We start from the raw sequence: 18,173 nt of genomic DNA, 5'->3' as shown, positions 1-18,173 counted from the left end.
AAGACTAATGGACATTAAGTTGTTTGCCATCATTTTCCTCTTACCTGCCCTCCTTTATTCGGCTGCTGGTATTTTCTTTTCAAAAATTCTCTATCAAAAAATTTAATTTGCTTATGCGGTTTATATTACATTATATTCGATAGTCGATGGGTGTGTGAGTTTTTTTAAGTCAATTATGGAGTACGGGGTAAAATTATAAGAGTGGTAGAAAGTCATTTGAACCCATTTCCATCTCGACACACCATGTGACTTCTTTTTTACGTACGCTATTCTCTTTCCCCTAGCTTCAACAGATATATAGAAGGTTATTTATAGCATCTATCTAATTTTGGATGGGTGAGGCTCCTATGCTTAACTAGCTAGCTGCGGGCAAACAATAGGATAGGCTACCTTACTTCAAATTGCAATTCAACTTCTAATTTTATTTTATTTTTCATTTCCTGTTCGCTTTAATTCGCAAGAGAAGAGGAATCTAAATCTATAAAAGCTCCTAGATCATCTTAACTAACCCATCTTCAAATTGCATTGAGCAACATCATCCAGATTCGGAAGCTTATACACATCCTCTAACCGTCAGCAAGCAGCTATGACAATCAAAATTCATTTCATAACGGAGCTGCTAATAGGTCCTATTCCTTCGTGGTGGATGAATATAGGTCAGGTATATAAGATTATAAGTTTTAACCCAATTACTAAACAATCTGCGAATCAGGCAGCCCATCTGTTGACAAGGCAGTCTGTTTCTATGTCTGATTGCTCGGAGTGGTTTTCACACCCTCCATCTATCCTTTGTAATGTGTTGCTTTCTGATTTGAAATATTTCAATTTTTTATTAGAGACGCCTGCTATCTTTTTGCAGATAAGCATCCCCTTGAAAAATGTATTGCACTAATTGGAGGTTTTGTCATCATTACTGTGATCACATTGGAACTCTTTAAGAGAAATTTCATTGATAGCACTGGATTAATTTTTGGTTTATGGTTGTTGATGTCGTTTGACAACGCTGGTTTAAAGTCGCGGAATATTAAGCCACTAAGCTATTTGTTAATCTGTTTACACATTACGGTCGCTTTATATGGACTAACGTATTGGATACGTTCGAGTGTTAGAGAGTATAATAAGAGAAACACAAGGCCGTCAAATGATCTAGTCTTTGAAATCGGAGCTTGGCTTTTTATGTTTATTTTTAATTGTACTGTAGTTGCTGCACAGCACACGCAACGGAACAAAGAATATAAAATAACTGAATGGTATCAAGTTGCAGTAGCTTTTACTTCGATAGTAGAAAGTTACTGGAAAAGGGGAAGGAAAGTTAGAGAAAATCTACTGAAATCACAACTTATCAAAAATGTGGAGAATGCCTTTCGTGATTTTTTAAGAATTTGCATGAAAGGACCTCAGAGTGGTAATAAAATTGAGTTCAACAAAAAATTAAATGATTTCACAAGAATGTTCTGTAATTTAGTAGCTCAGCGGAGGGAAGCTCTAACAATAACTTGTCAATGAAAGACTTTGAGGTAGAGGCCGGGCGGATATAGCTCAACCGGCTCTTACAGTTTTACATTAGTCTCGTTTAGGATATTCTTTTTCTTTTATTTCCAGAACTCTTATGGTTGGAGGGACTTTGTTTGTGCACACCTTTGTTGCGACATTTATAATTTTATAATGAGAGTCGCATTTTTGTGAGAGTAACCCAAGGACCTTAATTTTTGAGACGGGTCAAATTTAGAATAGTTGTTTGTTACTCGTTATCAAAACCATTAAGGGTGTGTTTGGAAAGCAGAAAAATGACTTCTGCAAATGTTTTCTGGAAAATGACTTATTTTCCGGAAACATTTTCCATTCTTGTGTTTGGATGTGCAGCAGAAAACTGTCTTTGTGTGTTTGGCTAATTTTCCAGAAAATGAAAAACAAAATATCTAGAAAACAAAATAAAATCTTTAAAAAAAATTCAAAACAGTCAGATTTGCGAAACCAATGACTGGTTTCGCCGACTGGAAACCAGTGGACTGGTTTCGCACCAGTCTGGATACCCGTCCAGACTGGTTTCACGAAACCAGTCCAGACTGGTTTGAAACCAGTCTGGAAATCACGCAATCCGGAGATGAAGGCAAATGTGTGGCAGAGATGAAGGCTCCGGAAAATGACTTCCGGAAAAAAAATCCGAAAGTCATTTTCCGGAAAAGAGGCCTTCTTTTCCATTGACCAACCTCTTATTTTCCTTTGACCATCTTTTCCTTTCACTTGCCAAACACTAGAAATCCGGAAAATGATTTCTGGAAATCATTTTCCGGGTTTCCAAACACACCCTAAGTTTATTATGTAACGGAAAGTAGGGTATACTTTGGTTGCAACACTATTTGTAAATTTGAATCAAATAATGGAATTCTTCAGACATGCACACGCCTGAATTTCTAAATGGATTATTGTTATTATTGTTGTTGTTGTTATTAAAATGTTAGAAAATATTTAACAATAAGTATTTTTTAAATTTGTAGATTACACTCTAACGTAAATTTATAGTATATGTCATATGTTCAACAATTATGTCAACCTTTAATTGGGATGGGATTCAAACTTAAAACTTTCCTTATAAAAAGCAATAAATTAAAATAATAAATAATTTACATAATATTTCAATACTAAAGTTTGTACATGAAATTGTATTGTGGGTCTTGAATGTACAATTTAGCTAAAGATTCCAACTTTATTTTAAAAGAATTATTTATCTGAAAAATTAATCAACTAGAAACATATAAATAAAAGCATAAAAAAATAAAGCAATAAAAAGAACCAGACACCATAATTGTTTACGCAGTTCGGAGCTCCACTCCTACGTCTGCGGGGCACTTCACGTCAGCCCAATCCACTAGATGATCACAAGGAGTCATACAACAACCATCCTACACTAATGGTTACAAAAAGTACTCCTAGCTAAGCCTTCCTCATCTTCAAGTTGACATTGTGCAAGTCATCAAGGTTCACCAACACGGCCGAACCTTCAAATAAGCAACCAAGCTGATAAGAACACGTGAAGCAATGTAAGAAACCAATATGAAGTCCTCTCGTAAATTCTGGTTTGATAGAGTAATTAAATCAGGATAAATATTGTAGTTAAAAGTGTAACAAATCCCATGAGTTTGAGCTCTATTTATAGTCAAACCATTAACCAAACTTTCCTTAATTTTTGCAGCTGAAATCCACTCAAAATAAGCTTCAGCAAGAAGTATAGATCTGAGAAAAAATAGTGGATCATGAAGACTAAATCTGGTTTGGATAAAACTGCCCACTTGACTGCTCACTGGCGCTGATCCAGACTGTGCGAAGAGAACTTTGCCTTCAAACCAGGAAATTGACAAAACTACCTAATAAAACTTAAACTAAGGTTCTTCTCAAAAAAAAACAAAAAAAAAAAACAAAAAAAACTTAAACTAAGGTTTTTGACTAATAATTAAGCCAATTAACGGTGGTCCAAATGTGTATCATTTGTACACTTACAGTACATAAATGGAAAAGAAAAAAAAATTAAAGATGGTAACTTTGGAAGTGTATTTTTATTGTACAAGCCAGGGATGGAGCCAGAAAATCGATTGAATGGTGGCGAAATTTAAATTACCTGTGACATATAGGCTTTCTAACATTAAGTTTAGAATTCAACCAATTGAGCTACCCAAATTATTAATAATTTAAACATAAAGAGTCATTTCCATTTTTGGTCCTACTGTTATTGGGGCATTGTCAATTTTAGTCCACTTCATTAATTTTTGTCACATTGCGACCAGTCTTATTTAGTCCTTGCCACTTTTAGTCCACCGTTAAAATTTTCGTCAAATAACGGTCCAAAACAGGGGTATTTTGAACTTTTCATGCTTTGATCATCTCCTTTACCCTTTGTAGTGGGTTTCCTTACAGATTTTCATTCAATAAAGAGGTACAGCGAAAGCCATGGCTTTGTAATGTGGCTCACATGGCTTTCGCCAGACCTCTTCAATGGCTGAAAATGTGTAAGGAAAACCATTGCAAAGGGTCAAGGAGATTACCAAAGCATGAAAAGACCAAAAATACCCCTATTTTGGATGACAATTTGACGAAAATTTTAACGGTGGACTAAAAGTGGCAAGGACTAAATAAGACTGGCCGCAATGTGGCAAAAATTAATGAAGTGGACTAAAATTGGCAATGCCCCAATAACAGTAGGACCAAAAATGGAAATGACTCTAAACATAAATATAAGTTTTACATACACTTTAATGCTATATATGTGTATATATATACATATATATAAAGGGGTGTGGTGGGGGAGGGGGAAGGTACCCACACACTAGCTCTACAAAGAATAATTCAAAATACAAGTTACCAATCAACATTATTACACCAACATAATTTTTATTCACGCTATAACATTACCAACATTGACTCTTATTATATTTAGTAAATATATTGCAGTGAATTTTAGCGGCTGGCAATTTCATTCAAATTTAGTCTTAAATTATTGTTTTTGTCATTTAATACTCTAGACTATCATATTTTGGATATTTCTGGTCCTTACAATAGCAAAAAGGATTATATAAAGCTAAATTTAGAATTGTCAACAAAGACAAGAGATCTGCGCTATAATTAAATTATTGAGAAAATTAAAAAAAAAATTGAAGAGACAAAAATAACATTGCCTGAAATAGGGTTTCACCATAAAAGTCATCGAAAGGATAAAAAGTCCAAAATGGGATAGTCTCGAACTAAATTTGAAACTGTCACAAAAGACAAAGGACCTCCGCTAGAATTAACTAAACTGATATTATATGCTCAACACGATTGAAACATGTGCTCCATCTCAATTAGAAACCTAAGCTAGTAGTTGGGTTATACACGTGGATCATAATATCTTTTTATTGGGTGACGCAGAGGTCCGAACTGATGACTTTTGGCATTATATTTGCCTTGCTACCATATTAAAATATGTGTTCAATCTCAATTAAAAGTTTAAGTTGATAGTTAAATTGTACATTTATATTCATTGGAGTAATCCATTGAAACTTAATAATAAAAACAATTTTTATTTTTGATCGGATATGGAGGGAATTGAATAAAAAAATTTAGTGATATATACACTGTTTATTACATGTTTAGGTCATACCTGGGATCTTTGGTGCTTGAAAACAATACGTTTTCATTACCAAACGAACATATCACATGAAATGGATGAAAATAATACGTATACATTACAAAACCAATAATATACCCCACGCACACATATATATATAGACATGCTTGCACTCTTTCATGCTCATTTACATAGATTTGTTTGAAGAAATTAAAATTTTAGTTTTAAAAATCAAGACTAATGGAACGCTTCATTAAGTTGTTTGCCATCATTTTCCTCTTACTTGCGCTCCTTTATTCTGCTGCTGGTTTTTCTTTTCCAAAATTCCAGATCAATAAATTTAAGTTGCTTATTTGATTTATATTATTACATTATGTTATATATACTAGTAGTTGACCCGTGCGATGCACAGAATGAAAATATATCAAGTGAAAATGAAATATTGGAGAAAAAGAAAAAGAAAAAAAATAAAAGAATATTAATAATTAAATAAATTATAATTATTTAAGTAAAATGCACACTAGGCGGGCGTATGTTCCTGGCTGAAACAGGCGCATATTGTAAATAATATTTGAGATAAAGTACAAATAAGCCACTGAATTATTTGAGAAACAACAATTAAGCCATCAAACTCGAATAAGTACGAATAACCCCCAAATAAGTTACTGAACTTTAAAAAAAAAATAAAGCAATTAAGTCATTGAGATCAAAAAAAGAGCAATTAACATTTTTAACAAGTTAACTCCAGGCTTAAAGTACAAATAAGCCACTGAACTATCTTGATAACAACAATTAAGTCATGGAACTCAAATAACTGTAAGCTGCTGAACTTGGAAAAAGTAAAATAAAAAATAACAATTAACATTTTTAAAAAGTTAACACACGTTTGTGCTGACTGGATTGTTAAATGATTTTTTTTTCTTTAAAAAAAAAAAATCTACATAGACTTGCAAATGCTAAACTGGCCGGGATAAAAACAATCTAAGGTGCAGTTAGCCTAAGACTTGTAATTGACATAATACAATTTTGTTAATAGAAAGATATTGATTTTGGCTGTACACAGGGGCGGAGGCACATGGTGATTACAGGGGGGGCCTTGGCCCCCCCAAATATTTTTTTGTTTGTTTTTATTACTATTATAAATTTTTTTTTTTGGCCCCCCTCTACTCATCCAGAAGTAAATTTTGTAAAAAATATATATTATAATGGCTTTTTGGCCCCCCTGCCCCCTCTAGCGCATCCTATTTTCCCTTCCCTTCCATTCTATTATTATATTATATATAATGCATATGCATTAGGTGGACTTGAAGACAAAAGGTTTGGGAAAGCACCAAGCAATATTCCATTTCGGCAGTCACAGTAGTGGAGAAAAAAATAAGCAGGCAACAAGTAATGGTACTTTGAAAAGAGTAAAAGCCAACCATTTTCTTAAATTTCAGCAGAAGAGTGGAATTACTCCGTATTATACTCCACTATTCCCATTCATTGTATTCAGTAGGCAGTGAGCAAGCAGCAAGCAGAGAGAGGAAAACCAGGTCCGTCTCTCTGACTCTCTCTCTTTCTCATTTCTCTTTTCTTAAATTTCTCATAAATTTCGAGATTGTTCCATCGTTGTCTTCCTTAATTTATATTTGTATCCCTTTCTGGGTGCCATTGAAATAAATGCAGGAAGAAGGGAAATTATGGTATTATGAATTGGAGAATAAAGCTTTGAGCAATTAAGCCTGTTGATTGCGGGGCCTACAGTGCAGGTAATTTCTCTTCAATTTTCAAGCTCCAAGTCTATAGATAATTTTTTATTTCTTTTTTAATTTTTAAAGCGTTGTATTTTTTTAATAAATTATTCTTTATTGAAGTATTGGGGATGATGATTTATCCGTTCTCACCATTGCAAAAAGTCTAGATATTGTAGTTAAAAGGTAGTTAAATCATCTCCTTGAACACTATGCTTTTACGGTTAAGGAAAATGAAATACATTGCAATTGTTGGCCCCTCGCACCAACAAATCCTGGCTCCGCCACTGGCTGTACAGGTCTTCACCATCATCCAAGTATTTTGTGAGTTGTGAGTAGATTGCATGCACTCATTCTTGCTCTCACGAGAAGTTCAGACAAATCTCCTAGAGATCCATCACGATTTCCTGATCATTATTATTAGTTTGAGCCCCGGGTTCCACTCCCTGCCTCGGGGCCTCCTGTTGCTCATCTATTTTCAGAGCCTCCTGCCCTCGAGCTACTAAAATAGATAACATCTTTGTGAAATCATTTATCTTTTGATCGAATTTAGTTATATTACATTTTGAGGTTCTTTCAAGCAACTTCTTACTAAATCATCAAAGGCCATCTCCCCATTTCCAATGACTTCTGGTTTCAACTCATCTCCTCCATCAGTTTCCCTTTTTTTGTCAAATACTTTTCAATCATAGAACTAAGAGCTATTGCGATTGGATACAAATAATATGGGTGAAAAAATTCTCTGTCCTTAAACAATCTCCCTGACATAAATTCAACCCAACTCAAAATAACCATAAATAACCACACTCCAGTTTCAAACAGTAGCTCCATTGAAGGCCATGTCTTCTTCCTTTTGTACTCGTTAACATCTAAAACTATCCAATACGACAGTCCAACCGAATTCACAACTATGTGAAGTAAGATTAACGGCGTAGTTAATGAACTATCTTCCGTGGAATCTAGAACAACACTACCGATCAACATTAACATCCAACAAGCACGACAAAATCCAGGGCCATCAATAAATTTCTTTTTAAAGAGTACCACTGAGGTTGCACCGATGATGGCAATAGCCACTAATTGTGGAGTAGCATTCCTTAAGCCTACATAATCTGCAAAAAAATAGGGGCTGGTTCTAAAAAAAAAAATTAAAATTAACTCTGATTATGGGTCAAATGGACCCTCAAACTATATGACTTGTGCACTTAGGCCATTCAACTTCAAAAAGCTCCACTTGGATCCTCAAACTTATTATTTTAAAGCAAATAAGCCTCTAACCTATTTTGTGACCTATAATTACAGGTCAATTAAAATTCCAGCCAACTCTGATGAACCTTCAGCCAAATTCCGTGAACAAGTCAAACCATCAACGGCGACGATCGCCGGTTGTTGATGGTTTGACTTTTTTGTCGGAATTTGGTCGGATGTTCGCCGGTGTTGGCCGAAATTCTAGTTAACGATGCAATTACAGGTCACAAATATATTAGAGGGCTTATTTGCTCCAAAATAACAAGTTTGAGGGTCTAATTAAAATTTTTTGAAGTTGAAAGGCCTAATTGCATAGTTCAGTATAGTTTTAAGGTCTTTTTTACCCTTATCCCACAAAAAAAAAAAAGGGAGGAAAGGGTGATTTAACTATAACTAGAGAGTTGAAGCTAAAATATATACCGTCAAGATCATCCTTCAATGGAGTAGGAGGATAAGCTTTTACCAGCACATTCTGCGCCATCGTGATGCTGCTCCCCATAGGACAAAATCGGACTAATTAATAATTATAATAAGAAAAAGAAAATGCTAAAATTAAAGGGTGAAATTAATGTAATTCCACATGCAACCATCAAAGTTTGGAATAAAATACGAACTACTTTTCACAAGGTAGGGGATGAACAAATTAATTAAGTTGATCTATCCCACAAAGCTCCAAACCCAAAAATAATGTTGGAAATTAAGGGGCGGGTTTAACTCACAAGGATACTATGAAATGGAGTTTGATGATCATGGCTGCTTTGATGCAGGTTAGACCAGAGGATGTGTATAAGCTTCCGCCTCTGGATGATGTTGCTCAATGCAATTTGAAGATGAGTAGAGATGATCGGAGCTTTTATATATGGAAAGTTGCATTATTTGATGTAAGCTAAGCTATCCTATTGTTTGCCACGCAGCTAGCTAGTTAAGCATGGGAGCCTCATCCATCCAAACTTATAAATAACCTTAGCTTCTATCTGTTGAAGCTAGGGAAAAGATCAAAGAAGTAACATGGGTATTGGTATGGGTTCAGATGACTTTCAACAGCTCTTATAATTTCACCACTTACAGCCCACCCCCATAATTGACATTTAAAAAACTCACAATCACTCCATCGGCTTCAATACACGAATGGCATAACATCCTTCACATGTCTGCCCTTAAGCGGGTTGTGATCTATCCTATAAACTTCAGTGACTTCACAGTCTTGTCATAAATAGATGGCTTAAAGCATTGGTTAGTTAGAAGGGCTTAAATCATATTTGGAAAGGGGAGCTTGGCTTTCTGTTCTTTAGGATTCACATAGGAGATCAGATGGTTGAACATCACGATTCCAATATCAAATGGTTGTTTTAATCCAATGGCATAGATCAGTTTGGCCGGATCTTTTTACACAGTATTGGTGTGCGTTGAGGGGATCCAATTTGTTAGCGCAATGCAATGAAGAATAACAAATTTTGAACTCAGGTCAGCACTCATCATTTGAGAATTTAGCAGATTGTAAGGCAACATTCATTAGAGACTTTCCTTTTCTCTTGTTTTCCTGTCTAGCAGTTTCCTATGCAGACTCAACAACATATTATCCTAAGTTTGAAGCAGCTAGTGTTTCAGACACGACTACGATGCACATCCTAAAATCTCATATAAAAAAAGATAAGAGAACAAACTTGAAATCATGCCAAGCAGTCAGCCAGTCACCACCAACTATAGAAAATTTCAAAAAGAGAATGAGGATAAATACAGACGGAAACAAAGGAAACTATCGAAAAAAATTCACAAAACACGCAATAAAAATGTATAAGAAAACACCATGCAGGAACTTGAGATATCTTCAGTAATACATTAAAGGGTAAATCAACGTTTTAGTCCCTCAAATATGGCCAAACTGTCAATGTTGCCCTTTAACTCGGTATTCATCGATTTAGTCCCTGAAAATAACTGTTTTTGGTCACATAACTCCATCCGGCCAATTTCCGACGAATGCTCCGATTTGGCAGGGGTAAGTTGGTCTTTTCCTTTCTTCAGTCCTCCCTCCTCTTCATTTTGTGGTCAACTCAAGGGATTCGTGCAGCATTGCAAGAAAGGGAAAACTCATCAAGAAATCAGTTCATTAATTCTGTTCCAGCGGCTCTCTCCCTCTCTCTTCGCGTTTTGTTGGCTGGCGGACGACGAACCAGGCGGCAATGGCGAGGCAGTCCGGCGGCGGCGAACAGGAGGTGGCAGCTCCGGTGGTGTCTTCATCTCCTTCGGCGAGCTGATGGCGTCGACGGCAGCACGAGAGACAGATTAGCGACGGCGAACAGCAGCAGATCGACAGAGCTCGATGGTAGTGGTTGAGTTTTACTCCGGCGATGACGCGTATGGGCGGTGGTGGATGGCGATTTCCGGCGAGTACAGGGGCTGCAATGAGCGGAGGATGGCGATTTCCGAAAAGTGATTTGGACAAAAATAACGACACGCCTCTTTGGCGGTTGGGTGGGGGCTTTCGCTTTCCTCCTCTACTTCTCTTCTTCAGTTCACTCCCTCGTTTTCCCTCTTTTCTTTTCTTCCCTTTACAAATCTCGCTCCCTCGCTCGCTCTCTCGCGCACACAAAAAACAAACCTCACAAATACAGATATATCCAAAATATACTCTGATTATAAACCACAATTAAACCTCCGAATCTGCGGTTGAAAGAGGAATAGAAATTTATACGTATAAGGTTTGTGTTGTATAGGAAGCGGATGATAGGCTATGAGACTCTGCTGGTGGGGGCTGCAGTGGCCACGGCGGGGCGCTCCATCCAATGAGGCGGCGGCGGCGGAATCACGTCGTTGATGGCTGTTCTGCAAATGACTTGGCAGCCGAGTCTCCTCAGCCACAAACGCAAATCCAGTCCTCCTGTAGGGCTCAGAAACCTCGGCAACACCTGCTATCTCAATTCCGTCCTCCAGTGCCTCACCTACACCCCTCCTCTCGCAAATTTTTGTCTCAAATCCCTTCATTCCTCCTCCTGTAAGTTCTCCGTCTGTTTTGTTTGTTTCCTATTTTTTGCCCTAAATTTTGCGTCGGGAATTTGATTTTCGTTTAATTTTATGCCTCTAGGTGATGCAACCCCGGAGAAGAAGAGCGAGTGTCCCTTCTGTTTATTAGAGAAGCGAATTGCTCGGTCGTTGAGTTCTCTTATCACAAGCTGGGTAGCTCCAATGGAGGAGCTCTTGCCAATAGGAGCTCTGTTTCGGAGCAAAATGAAGAGGGAGGGAGAAGAGGAAAAGACTAACTTATCCCTGCCAAATCAGAGCCTTCGCCGGAAATTGGCCGGATGGAGTTATGTAACAAATGTAACAAAAACAATTATTTTCAGGGACTAAATCGATGAATACTGAGTTAAAGGGCAACATTGACAGTTTGGCCACATTTGAGGGACTAAAACGTTGATTTACCCTACATTAAAACTTGCAACAAGGGTTAAGCACGTAGAAGTTCCATAAATTGAAGGAATATTTATTTATCATATGATAGCCATTTATATTTCATAACTATAACAGAGTCTTTAAATATTTGATTTGTAATTTTTGTCTAAAATGCAGCAACAATATTCACACAGGATGTAATGAAAGCCCTTGCACTCTTGCAGGGATGAATATAGTTTGTACTGAGTAATTATTGCATGGACCAAATAAAAAATACATTATTTGTATATATAAAGTATATTATTTGAATATTGAAAGTATATTATTTTGTATATTATCAAATAATATTCATTCAGTACACAAATAATGTACTTCTAATATATTAAAAATTTACCTTGTATCCATTGAAAATACAGTATTTGAGTATTGAAAATATATTATTTTGTATAATGTATATTAAGTACACAAATAATGTATTTTAAATATATTAAAATATACTTTTTATATGGTTTACACATAACTATGTGGAGCATGGTCCACATAAAAATTTGCCCAGTCTATGTATATCAATTGTTATACTATGAACCATGCTTCATATTGCATTGTGAATCCTTTACAAAAATTATGTACATCTAGTTAACATATTTTGTACCTACAGTTAATAGTTACAAATAATTTGATAATTGATGATACATAATATGATAACTACAGATACATAAACTATTGGTTATTTTTGAACCAGAGTCTACAATACAAGATGACCATGGTTCATGATATAATTTGCCAGTGATTTATGTATAGCGCAGCGAAGATTGTTGCAGCCTGCTTATATAATCAATCAATGGCGTGCATTGGTTGACCTACTCATATAATCATATATGTTCACTCCACTCCTCTCAAACTATTTTATTATAATTCAATGGAGTTGAGTTAATCATAAACTCGTCTCCACAAATTCCATTTCCTCCTAATCTCGCTCTTCACCTTCCATTCCTATGTACCAAAACCTTCACCGTTTACTAATCCGGGAAAATAGAACAAAAAAACTTAGTTACTATAAAATTCCTCTCCCCTGTCTCTTACACTTACTTTCACCCCTCTCTCTATTTTTCTTCTAAAACCCCTTTTCTAATCGCGGCACAATAAGCACAATGCCACAATACTGCTCGGTCTCTTATCGATCTTGAGCATAGGAGCAGTATTGCTTGGCGTTCGAAGATAGGAATAAGCACAGAGTAATCTTGAATAAAGTTTTTGAAAGATTGCTCTGTTTCTGAGTAGCTGGGTGGAGTAAAATTATTTTAATAATAATGGCGGGGGAGACGATTAATGAGGTTGAGTTGATGATGCCGGAGCTCCGGGGGCCGGGAGGGGACATGGCGGCGCAGATGAGGCTGTTGTGGGATTTGGTAAAGGCGCCGCTGATCGTTCCGGTGCTTAGGCTCGCCGTCTATGTGTGCTTGACTATGTCTATGATGCTTTTCGTCGAGCGGCTTTACATGGGAATTGTGATCATTCTGGTCAAGATTTTCTGCGGAAAGCCTGAGAAAAGGTACAAATGGGAGCCGATGCGTGAGGATTACGAGATTGGCACTTCTGTTTTCCCTTCCGTCCTCATTCAGATCCCCATGTTCAATGAAAAAGAGGTCTCCATTTTTTCTTTAATTTACACCAAACGCATTTAATTTCTTCAATTTTATATGCACAAACTCACATTCTATTTTATATGCTCTTGGATAGGTCTACAAGATCTCCATTGGAGCTGTATGTAACTTTGCCTGGCCATCCGACCGTCTTGTGGTTCAAGTTCTTGATGATTCTACTGATCATAACATCAAGGTATATACATTTCAGTAATTTGAATCCCAATCCTCTTAATTTGAATAGATCAATTATGAACAATCATTTAGATTATATTAATTTACATTTTTATAGTCATGAAGCGGGAGTACTCAGATAGTGGTTTACAGTTTCTTTTAGCCACCTAAAACATATTAAGTTGAGACTAATTAAATGCTGAAATTGTGTTTTAATTTGTTTTAGCCTTGACCTATTGTTTTGTATTGTAGGAGATGGTCGAAAAAGAATGTCTAAGGTGGGCAAGCAAGGGAATCAACATAACATACCAAACTAGGGTAACTAGAGGTGGCTATAAGGCTGGAGCCCTTAAGGAAGGATTGACGCATGATTATGTCCAAGACTGCGAATATGTAGCTATTTTCGATGCTGATTTCAGGCCTGAACCAGATTTTCTCTTACAATCCATCCCTTTCCTCATTCACAACCCCGAAATTGCCCTCATTCAAGCTCGTTGGCGTTTCGGTAAGCTTCTAATATGTGTTATTTCTTTATCTCAATTTAACTGTTATGTTTACTATTTATTAGTTAACTAACTGGATGGCAGTACTATTTCTTTTTAAGACGTTAACCTCATATTCTCTTTTATGAGTTTTCTACTCTATATATGGTGGAGTACTGTTAATTCCATGGTGCAATGGAGCCATGGAAATTCCATCAATCACGGATAGTGGGACCACCACTATCCAGGACTACAGTTTACACTCATTGCATGGGATAACCATGTGAACTTATTATGCTATTTAACTTTATACTCACAAAAACTAAAGCTTTAATATTGTTATTACTTATTACCTTCTAATTCACTATGATTTCACGCCTAATAACTTAAACTATTATTGTATTTTTCTGTTTGTTTTTTTTAATTATTGGCAGTAAATGCGGATGAGTGTTTATTGACAAGAATGCAAGAAATGTCTTTGGATTACCATTTCAAAGTGGAGCAAGAAGTGGGTTCCTCTACTCATGCTTTCTTTGGCTTCAATGGTACGTGAAACTATAATATATACATAGCTCTTTTCTATATTAATTAAATTATTACTTATTAATTATTCCTCAACACACGCTGATGCCCGCATGCAAATTAAATCATTTTTGCCAAAACTTTTCCTAATTCACATAATTTAATCTTCATTCCCTATAATTTTAGGGACGGGTGGCATATGGAGGATTGCTGCTATCAATGAGGCTGGAGGGTGGAAAGACAGAACTACAGTTGAAGATATGGATCTTGCTGTCCGAGCTGGTCTTAAGGGCTGGAAATTCCTCTACCTTGGAGATCTCCATGTATTTCAAGAAATTCCTCAATTAATTAATTACTACACTACGTATTTTTTCATAAAAGGATCGGGATTGCCCTTGAAAGACTAAATTTGGAGTAATATCCCGCAAGTACTCAGGGTTGAACCCCGTAAAGAATTGACTTCAAGAGTAGTGTAAAAACTCAAAACACTACATCACCGAGGCAGATTCAAACTTATAAATGAGATTTTATGTATATATACTCTATGCATTAACATTATTTCGTTTGTTGTTTTAATGACTGTAGGTAAAAAGTGAACTCCCAAGTACTTTCAAGGCCTTCCGTTTCCAACAACATCGTTGGTCTTGTGGCCCTGCCAATTTGTTTAGAAAAATGTTCATTGAAATTGTTAGAAATAAGGTGAGTATAGTACAATATAATATTATAATTAATTTTCTTGCTGTTGTTAAAAACATCAATAATTTGTACGTTTGCATGCATGCAGAGGGTGAACGTGTGGAAGAAGGTGTACGTGATCTACAGCTTCTTCCTAGTGAGGAAGATCACAGCTCACATGGTGACCTTCTTCTTCTACTGCGTGGTTCTTCCTTTAACCATCTTAGTGCCGGAAGTAGAGGTCCCCAAATGGGGAGCCATTTACATTCCCTGCATTATCACAATTCTCAACTCAGTGGGAACTCCTAGGTCAATCCACTTGTTGTTTTACTGGATCTTGTTCGAGAACGTCATGTCCTTCCACCGCACCAAGGCCACCCTCATTGGTTTACTCGAATTCAAGAGAGCTAATGAATGGGTCGTCACTGAAAAACTTGGAGATGCCATCAACAACAACAAATCCAACTCCAAACCTGCCCCGAAGAAGACAAAGTCTATATTCAGAGACAGGTACCTAATCTAATCACCAATTCCCTATAATTCTAGTCAAGATGACTAAGGATATAAACTTGTAATCACAAGGTCACAAGTTCAATTCTCAACTCTCTTAGTTTGAACTGGTCCAATTCTCAACTCTCTTAGTTTGAGCTGGTCAGCTGTGGGCGACAAATTATTGTGTGGACCATGATTCACATAGTGCTGTGTGGACTATAATAAAAAGTACATTTTTAATATACTGAATGTACATTATTTGTGTACTGAATGTACATTATACAATATAATGTACATTCAGTACACAAATAATGTATATTTCCTAAATACAATGTACAATATACTAAAAGTACATTATTTGATTTACCTTTTTGTGATCTTTTACCAATTAAGATCACATAGTCTATTCAGTACATACTCTCAAGTAGTAATTGCGAGTTTTCTACCGTCGCACAAAAAAATCACTGCATAATATTTATTGTGATCTGTATGCTGCAGGATTTTGCTGCATGAGTTGGGATTTGCTGTTTTCTTGTTCGTGTGTGGAGTGTATGACTTTTTGCATGGGAAGAACCATTACTATATATACCTATTCCTCCAAGTCATAACCTTTACGATTGCAGGAGTGGGCTGGGTCGGCACTATTGTCCCGTCTTAATTAGATCGCTACCATTATCTCATCAAGGAATTGTACGTTACGTTATTTGTTAGGAGTACGTAGAAGATTTAATTTAATTGAAAGTTGGAGCAGGACCATTCAGAAGTGTATATGTATAATTAGTGAAGACGGACAATGAATGAATCAGGGTTTTCACTGGAAAACAAAAAAGAAAAAAGACACTTTAGGATTTTAGCTAGTTTTCTTAGCTCATCTCCAGCAGCTAGGAGATATATGCAGATGGCACAATGGCCAAATGAGTAATCAAGGATTTTGTCATTCTAGCTAGCTAGCTGGCTTCTGAATTTTTGGATCTTTCCATCTGTATTTATTTGTATGATTTAATAAAAAAAGAAAATGTATTATATATATGGTATTTATATACATATTTTAGTCGTGTGATACACGGATTATAACATAATTATGAAAATTACAGTTTTTATGCTCTTGAAGATGCATGGTTTCAAATTTATTATGTTTATCAAAATAATGTAAAGACATTTTCTGGAGGATCGGAACTATTTATAACACTTAGGTTGTTTTTGAATAAAAACAATGCCTTTTCAAACCTGATTTTGTATTGTTTTTAACCCCACAATAATCGTAATTTCATACTTTCAATTCAAATAAGAACAAAAGCTTCAATTCAATTTTTGTTGCCCTTTATAACTTTCCAATTTCCAGTAATTTGACCAGTTCGGTCTGGAGAATGGAATTATATGTTCTGTAATTTTTTAAATGGATGAATTCAAATTAATTAGTACTCCCTCTGTCCCATTTTACCTGTCCTGTTTACTATTCATTGGTCAAATCAACTCTTTCTTCATTGTTTATTTTCTTTAGTAATTTTTAATTATTTTTAAATTTGATTTTTTGTGTTTAATAGTAATTTTAATGTAGTTTCTAAATATATAAATTTTATATATTAATATTAAATTTAATATTATAAAAAATTGAATTAAAAATAACTTTAGTCAAGCCTCGTTAACCGAATCAGACAAACAAAATGGGACGGAGGTAGTAGTGTATATATATATATATATGACGGTAAATATGTGTTGCTATTTTGAGTATTATTAGTATCTAGCTCAGTACAATAGTGAGCTCTAGTCCAGTAATGTTGTCTTCCTAAACCAAGTGTACAAGTCTGCTACTTATACGCTAACGACTCTTCCTTCAGTGAGTGTAACGGAGTGTCAGTAATGGTGACTCTTCCTCCAGTGAGTGTAACGGAGTGTCAGTAATGGTGAGCTGCATTGAGTGCTGGTAATGGTGAGCATTCATTGAGTGCTGGGTCGTGATAATGGAGAGCTGTTGGAGTAATTAGCAGCACTCAATGTGTCGTCTTTGTGTCTGTGTCGTCTTTGTGTCAGTACGTAATGGTGAGCTGCATTGAGTGCTGGTAATGGTGAGCATTCATTGAGTGCTGGGTTGTGATAATGGAGAGCCGTTGGAGTAATTAGCAGCACTCAATGTGTCGTCTTTGTGTCAGTACGTAATGGTGAGCTGCATTGAGTGCTGGTAATGGTGAGCATTCATTGAGTGCTGGGTCGTGATAATGGAGAGCCGTTGGAGTAATTATCAGCACTCAATGTGTCGTCTTTGTGTAACGGGTGACCGTTTGTTGCTTTCGGATCAGTGCTGATGGTTCGGGTCAGGTGCTGATGCCCAATTATCCTGTCAATATATATATATATATATACTCCTTTTTTTTTTAATGTATGCAAGGTGCAATAAATGAAACATATTTGTGATGAGGATATTTGGTTCTCTAGATAAAATTTCACATGTAGAGCATATATGGATTAAAAGCCACATGTGGATGATGACGTGCAGCTTGCGTGCATCTAGGTGGGGATGAACATGATTCGAAACGGCGATGTGCAGCTTGCGTGCATCTAGGTGGGGGGGGGGGGGGAACATGATTCGAAACGGCGTCGTTTAATGTTATTCGATATATTTTAGGGTTTCGCATCATACGTCGTCGTTTAATGTATGTGTATGTATATATATATATATATATATATATATATATATATATATATATATATATAT

General features: G+C 36.0%; 3 protein-coding genes and 1 pseudogene across 3 annotated transcripts; 3 read left to right on the top strand and 1 right to left on the bottom strand.

The window, feature by feature from the left end:
* The first annotated feature begins 229 nt into the window (after positions 1 to 229).
* On the top strand, positions 230 to 1,628 carry LOC116014895. The gene is made up of 2 exons (XM_031254854.1): positions 230 to 656; positions 860 to 1,628. The coding sequence occupies exons 1-2, from the start codon at positions 587 to 589 to the stop codon at positions 1,504 to 1,506; spliced, it is 717 nt and encodes a 238-aa protein (XP_031110714.1). The 5' UTR covers positions 230 to 586; the 3' UTR covers positions 1,507 to 1,628.
* Positions 1,629 to 7,043: 5,415 nt separating this feature from the next.
* LOC116014872 lies at positions 7,044 to 8,890 on the bottom strand (annotated as a pseudogene).
* A 1,287-nt stretch (positions 8,891 to 10,177) lies between these two features.
* On the top strand, positions 10,178 to 11,573 carry LOC116017262 (ubiquitin carboxyl-terminal hydrolase 25-like). The gene is made up of 2 exons (XM_031257810.1): positions 10,178 to 11,074; positions 11,165 to 11,573. Exons 1-2 carry the CDS (start codon positions 10,897 to 10,899, stop codon positions 11,428 to 11,430), a joined length of 444 nt encoding a protein of 147 aa, XP_031113670.1. The 5' UTR covers positions 10,178 to 10,896; the 3' UTR covers positions 11,431 to 11,573.
* Positions 11,574 to 12,782: 1,209 nt separating this feature from the next.
* Positions 12,783 to 16,118, top strand: LOC116017141 (glucomannan 4-beta-mannosyltransferase 2-like). Its single transcript, XM_031257669.1, has 8 exons — positions 12,783 to 13,118; positions 13,213 to 13,311; positions 13,542 to 13,794; positions 14,206 to 14,316; positions 14,480 to 14,616; positions 14,879 to 14,992; positions 15,078 to 15,478; positions 15,959 to 16,118. The coding sequence occupies exons 1-8, from the start codon at positions 12,783 to 12,785 to the stop codon at positions 16,116 to 16,118; spliced, it is 1,611 nt and encodes a 536-aa protein (XP_031113529.1).
* The last annotated feature ends 2,055 nt before the right edge of the window (positions 16,119 to 18,173 follow it).

The sequence above is a fragment of the Ipomoea triloba genome, chromosome 4 (assembly GCF_003576645.1).
Source record: "Ipomoea triloba cultivar NCNSP0323 chromosome 4, ASM357664v1".
Classification (NCBI taxonomy): Eukaryota; Viridiplantae; Streptophyta; class Magnoliopsida; order Solanales; family Convolvulaceae; genus Ipomoea; species Ipomoea triloba.
The sequence above is the reverse complement of the archived record's forward strand: the minus strand, read 5'-3'. Positions and strand labels throughout refer to the sequence as shown.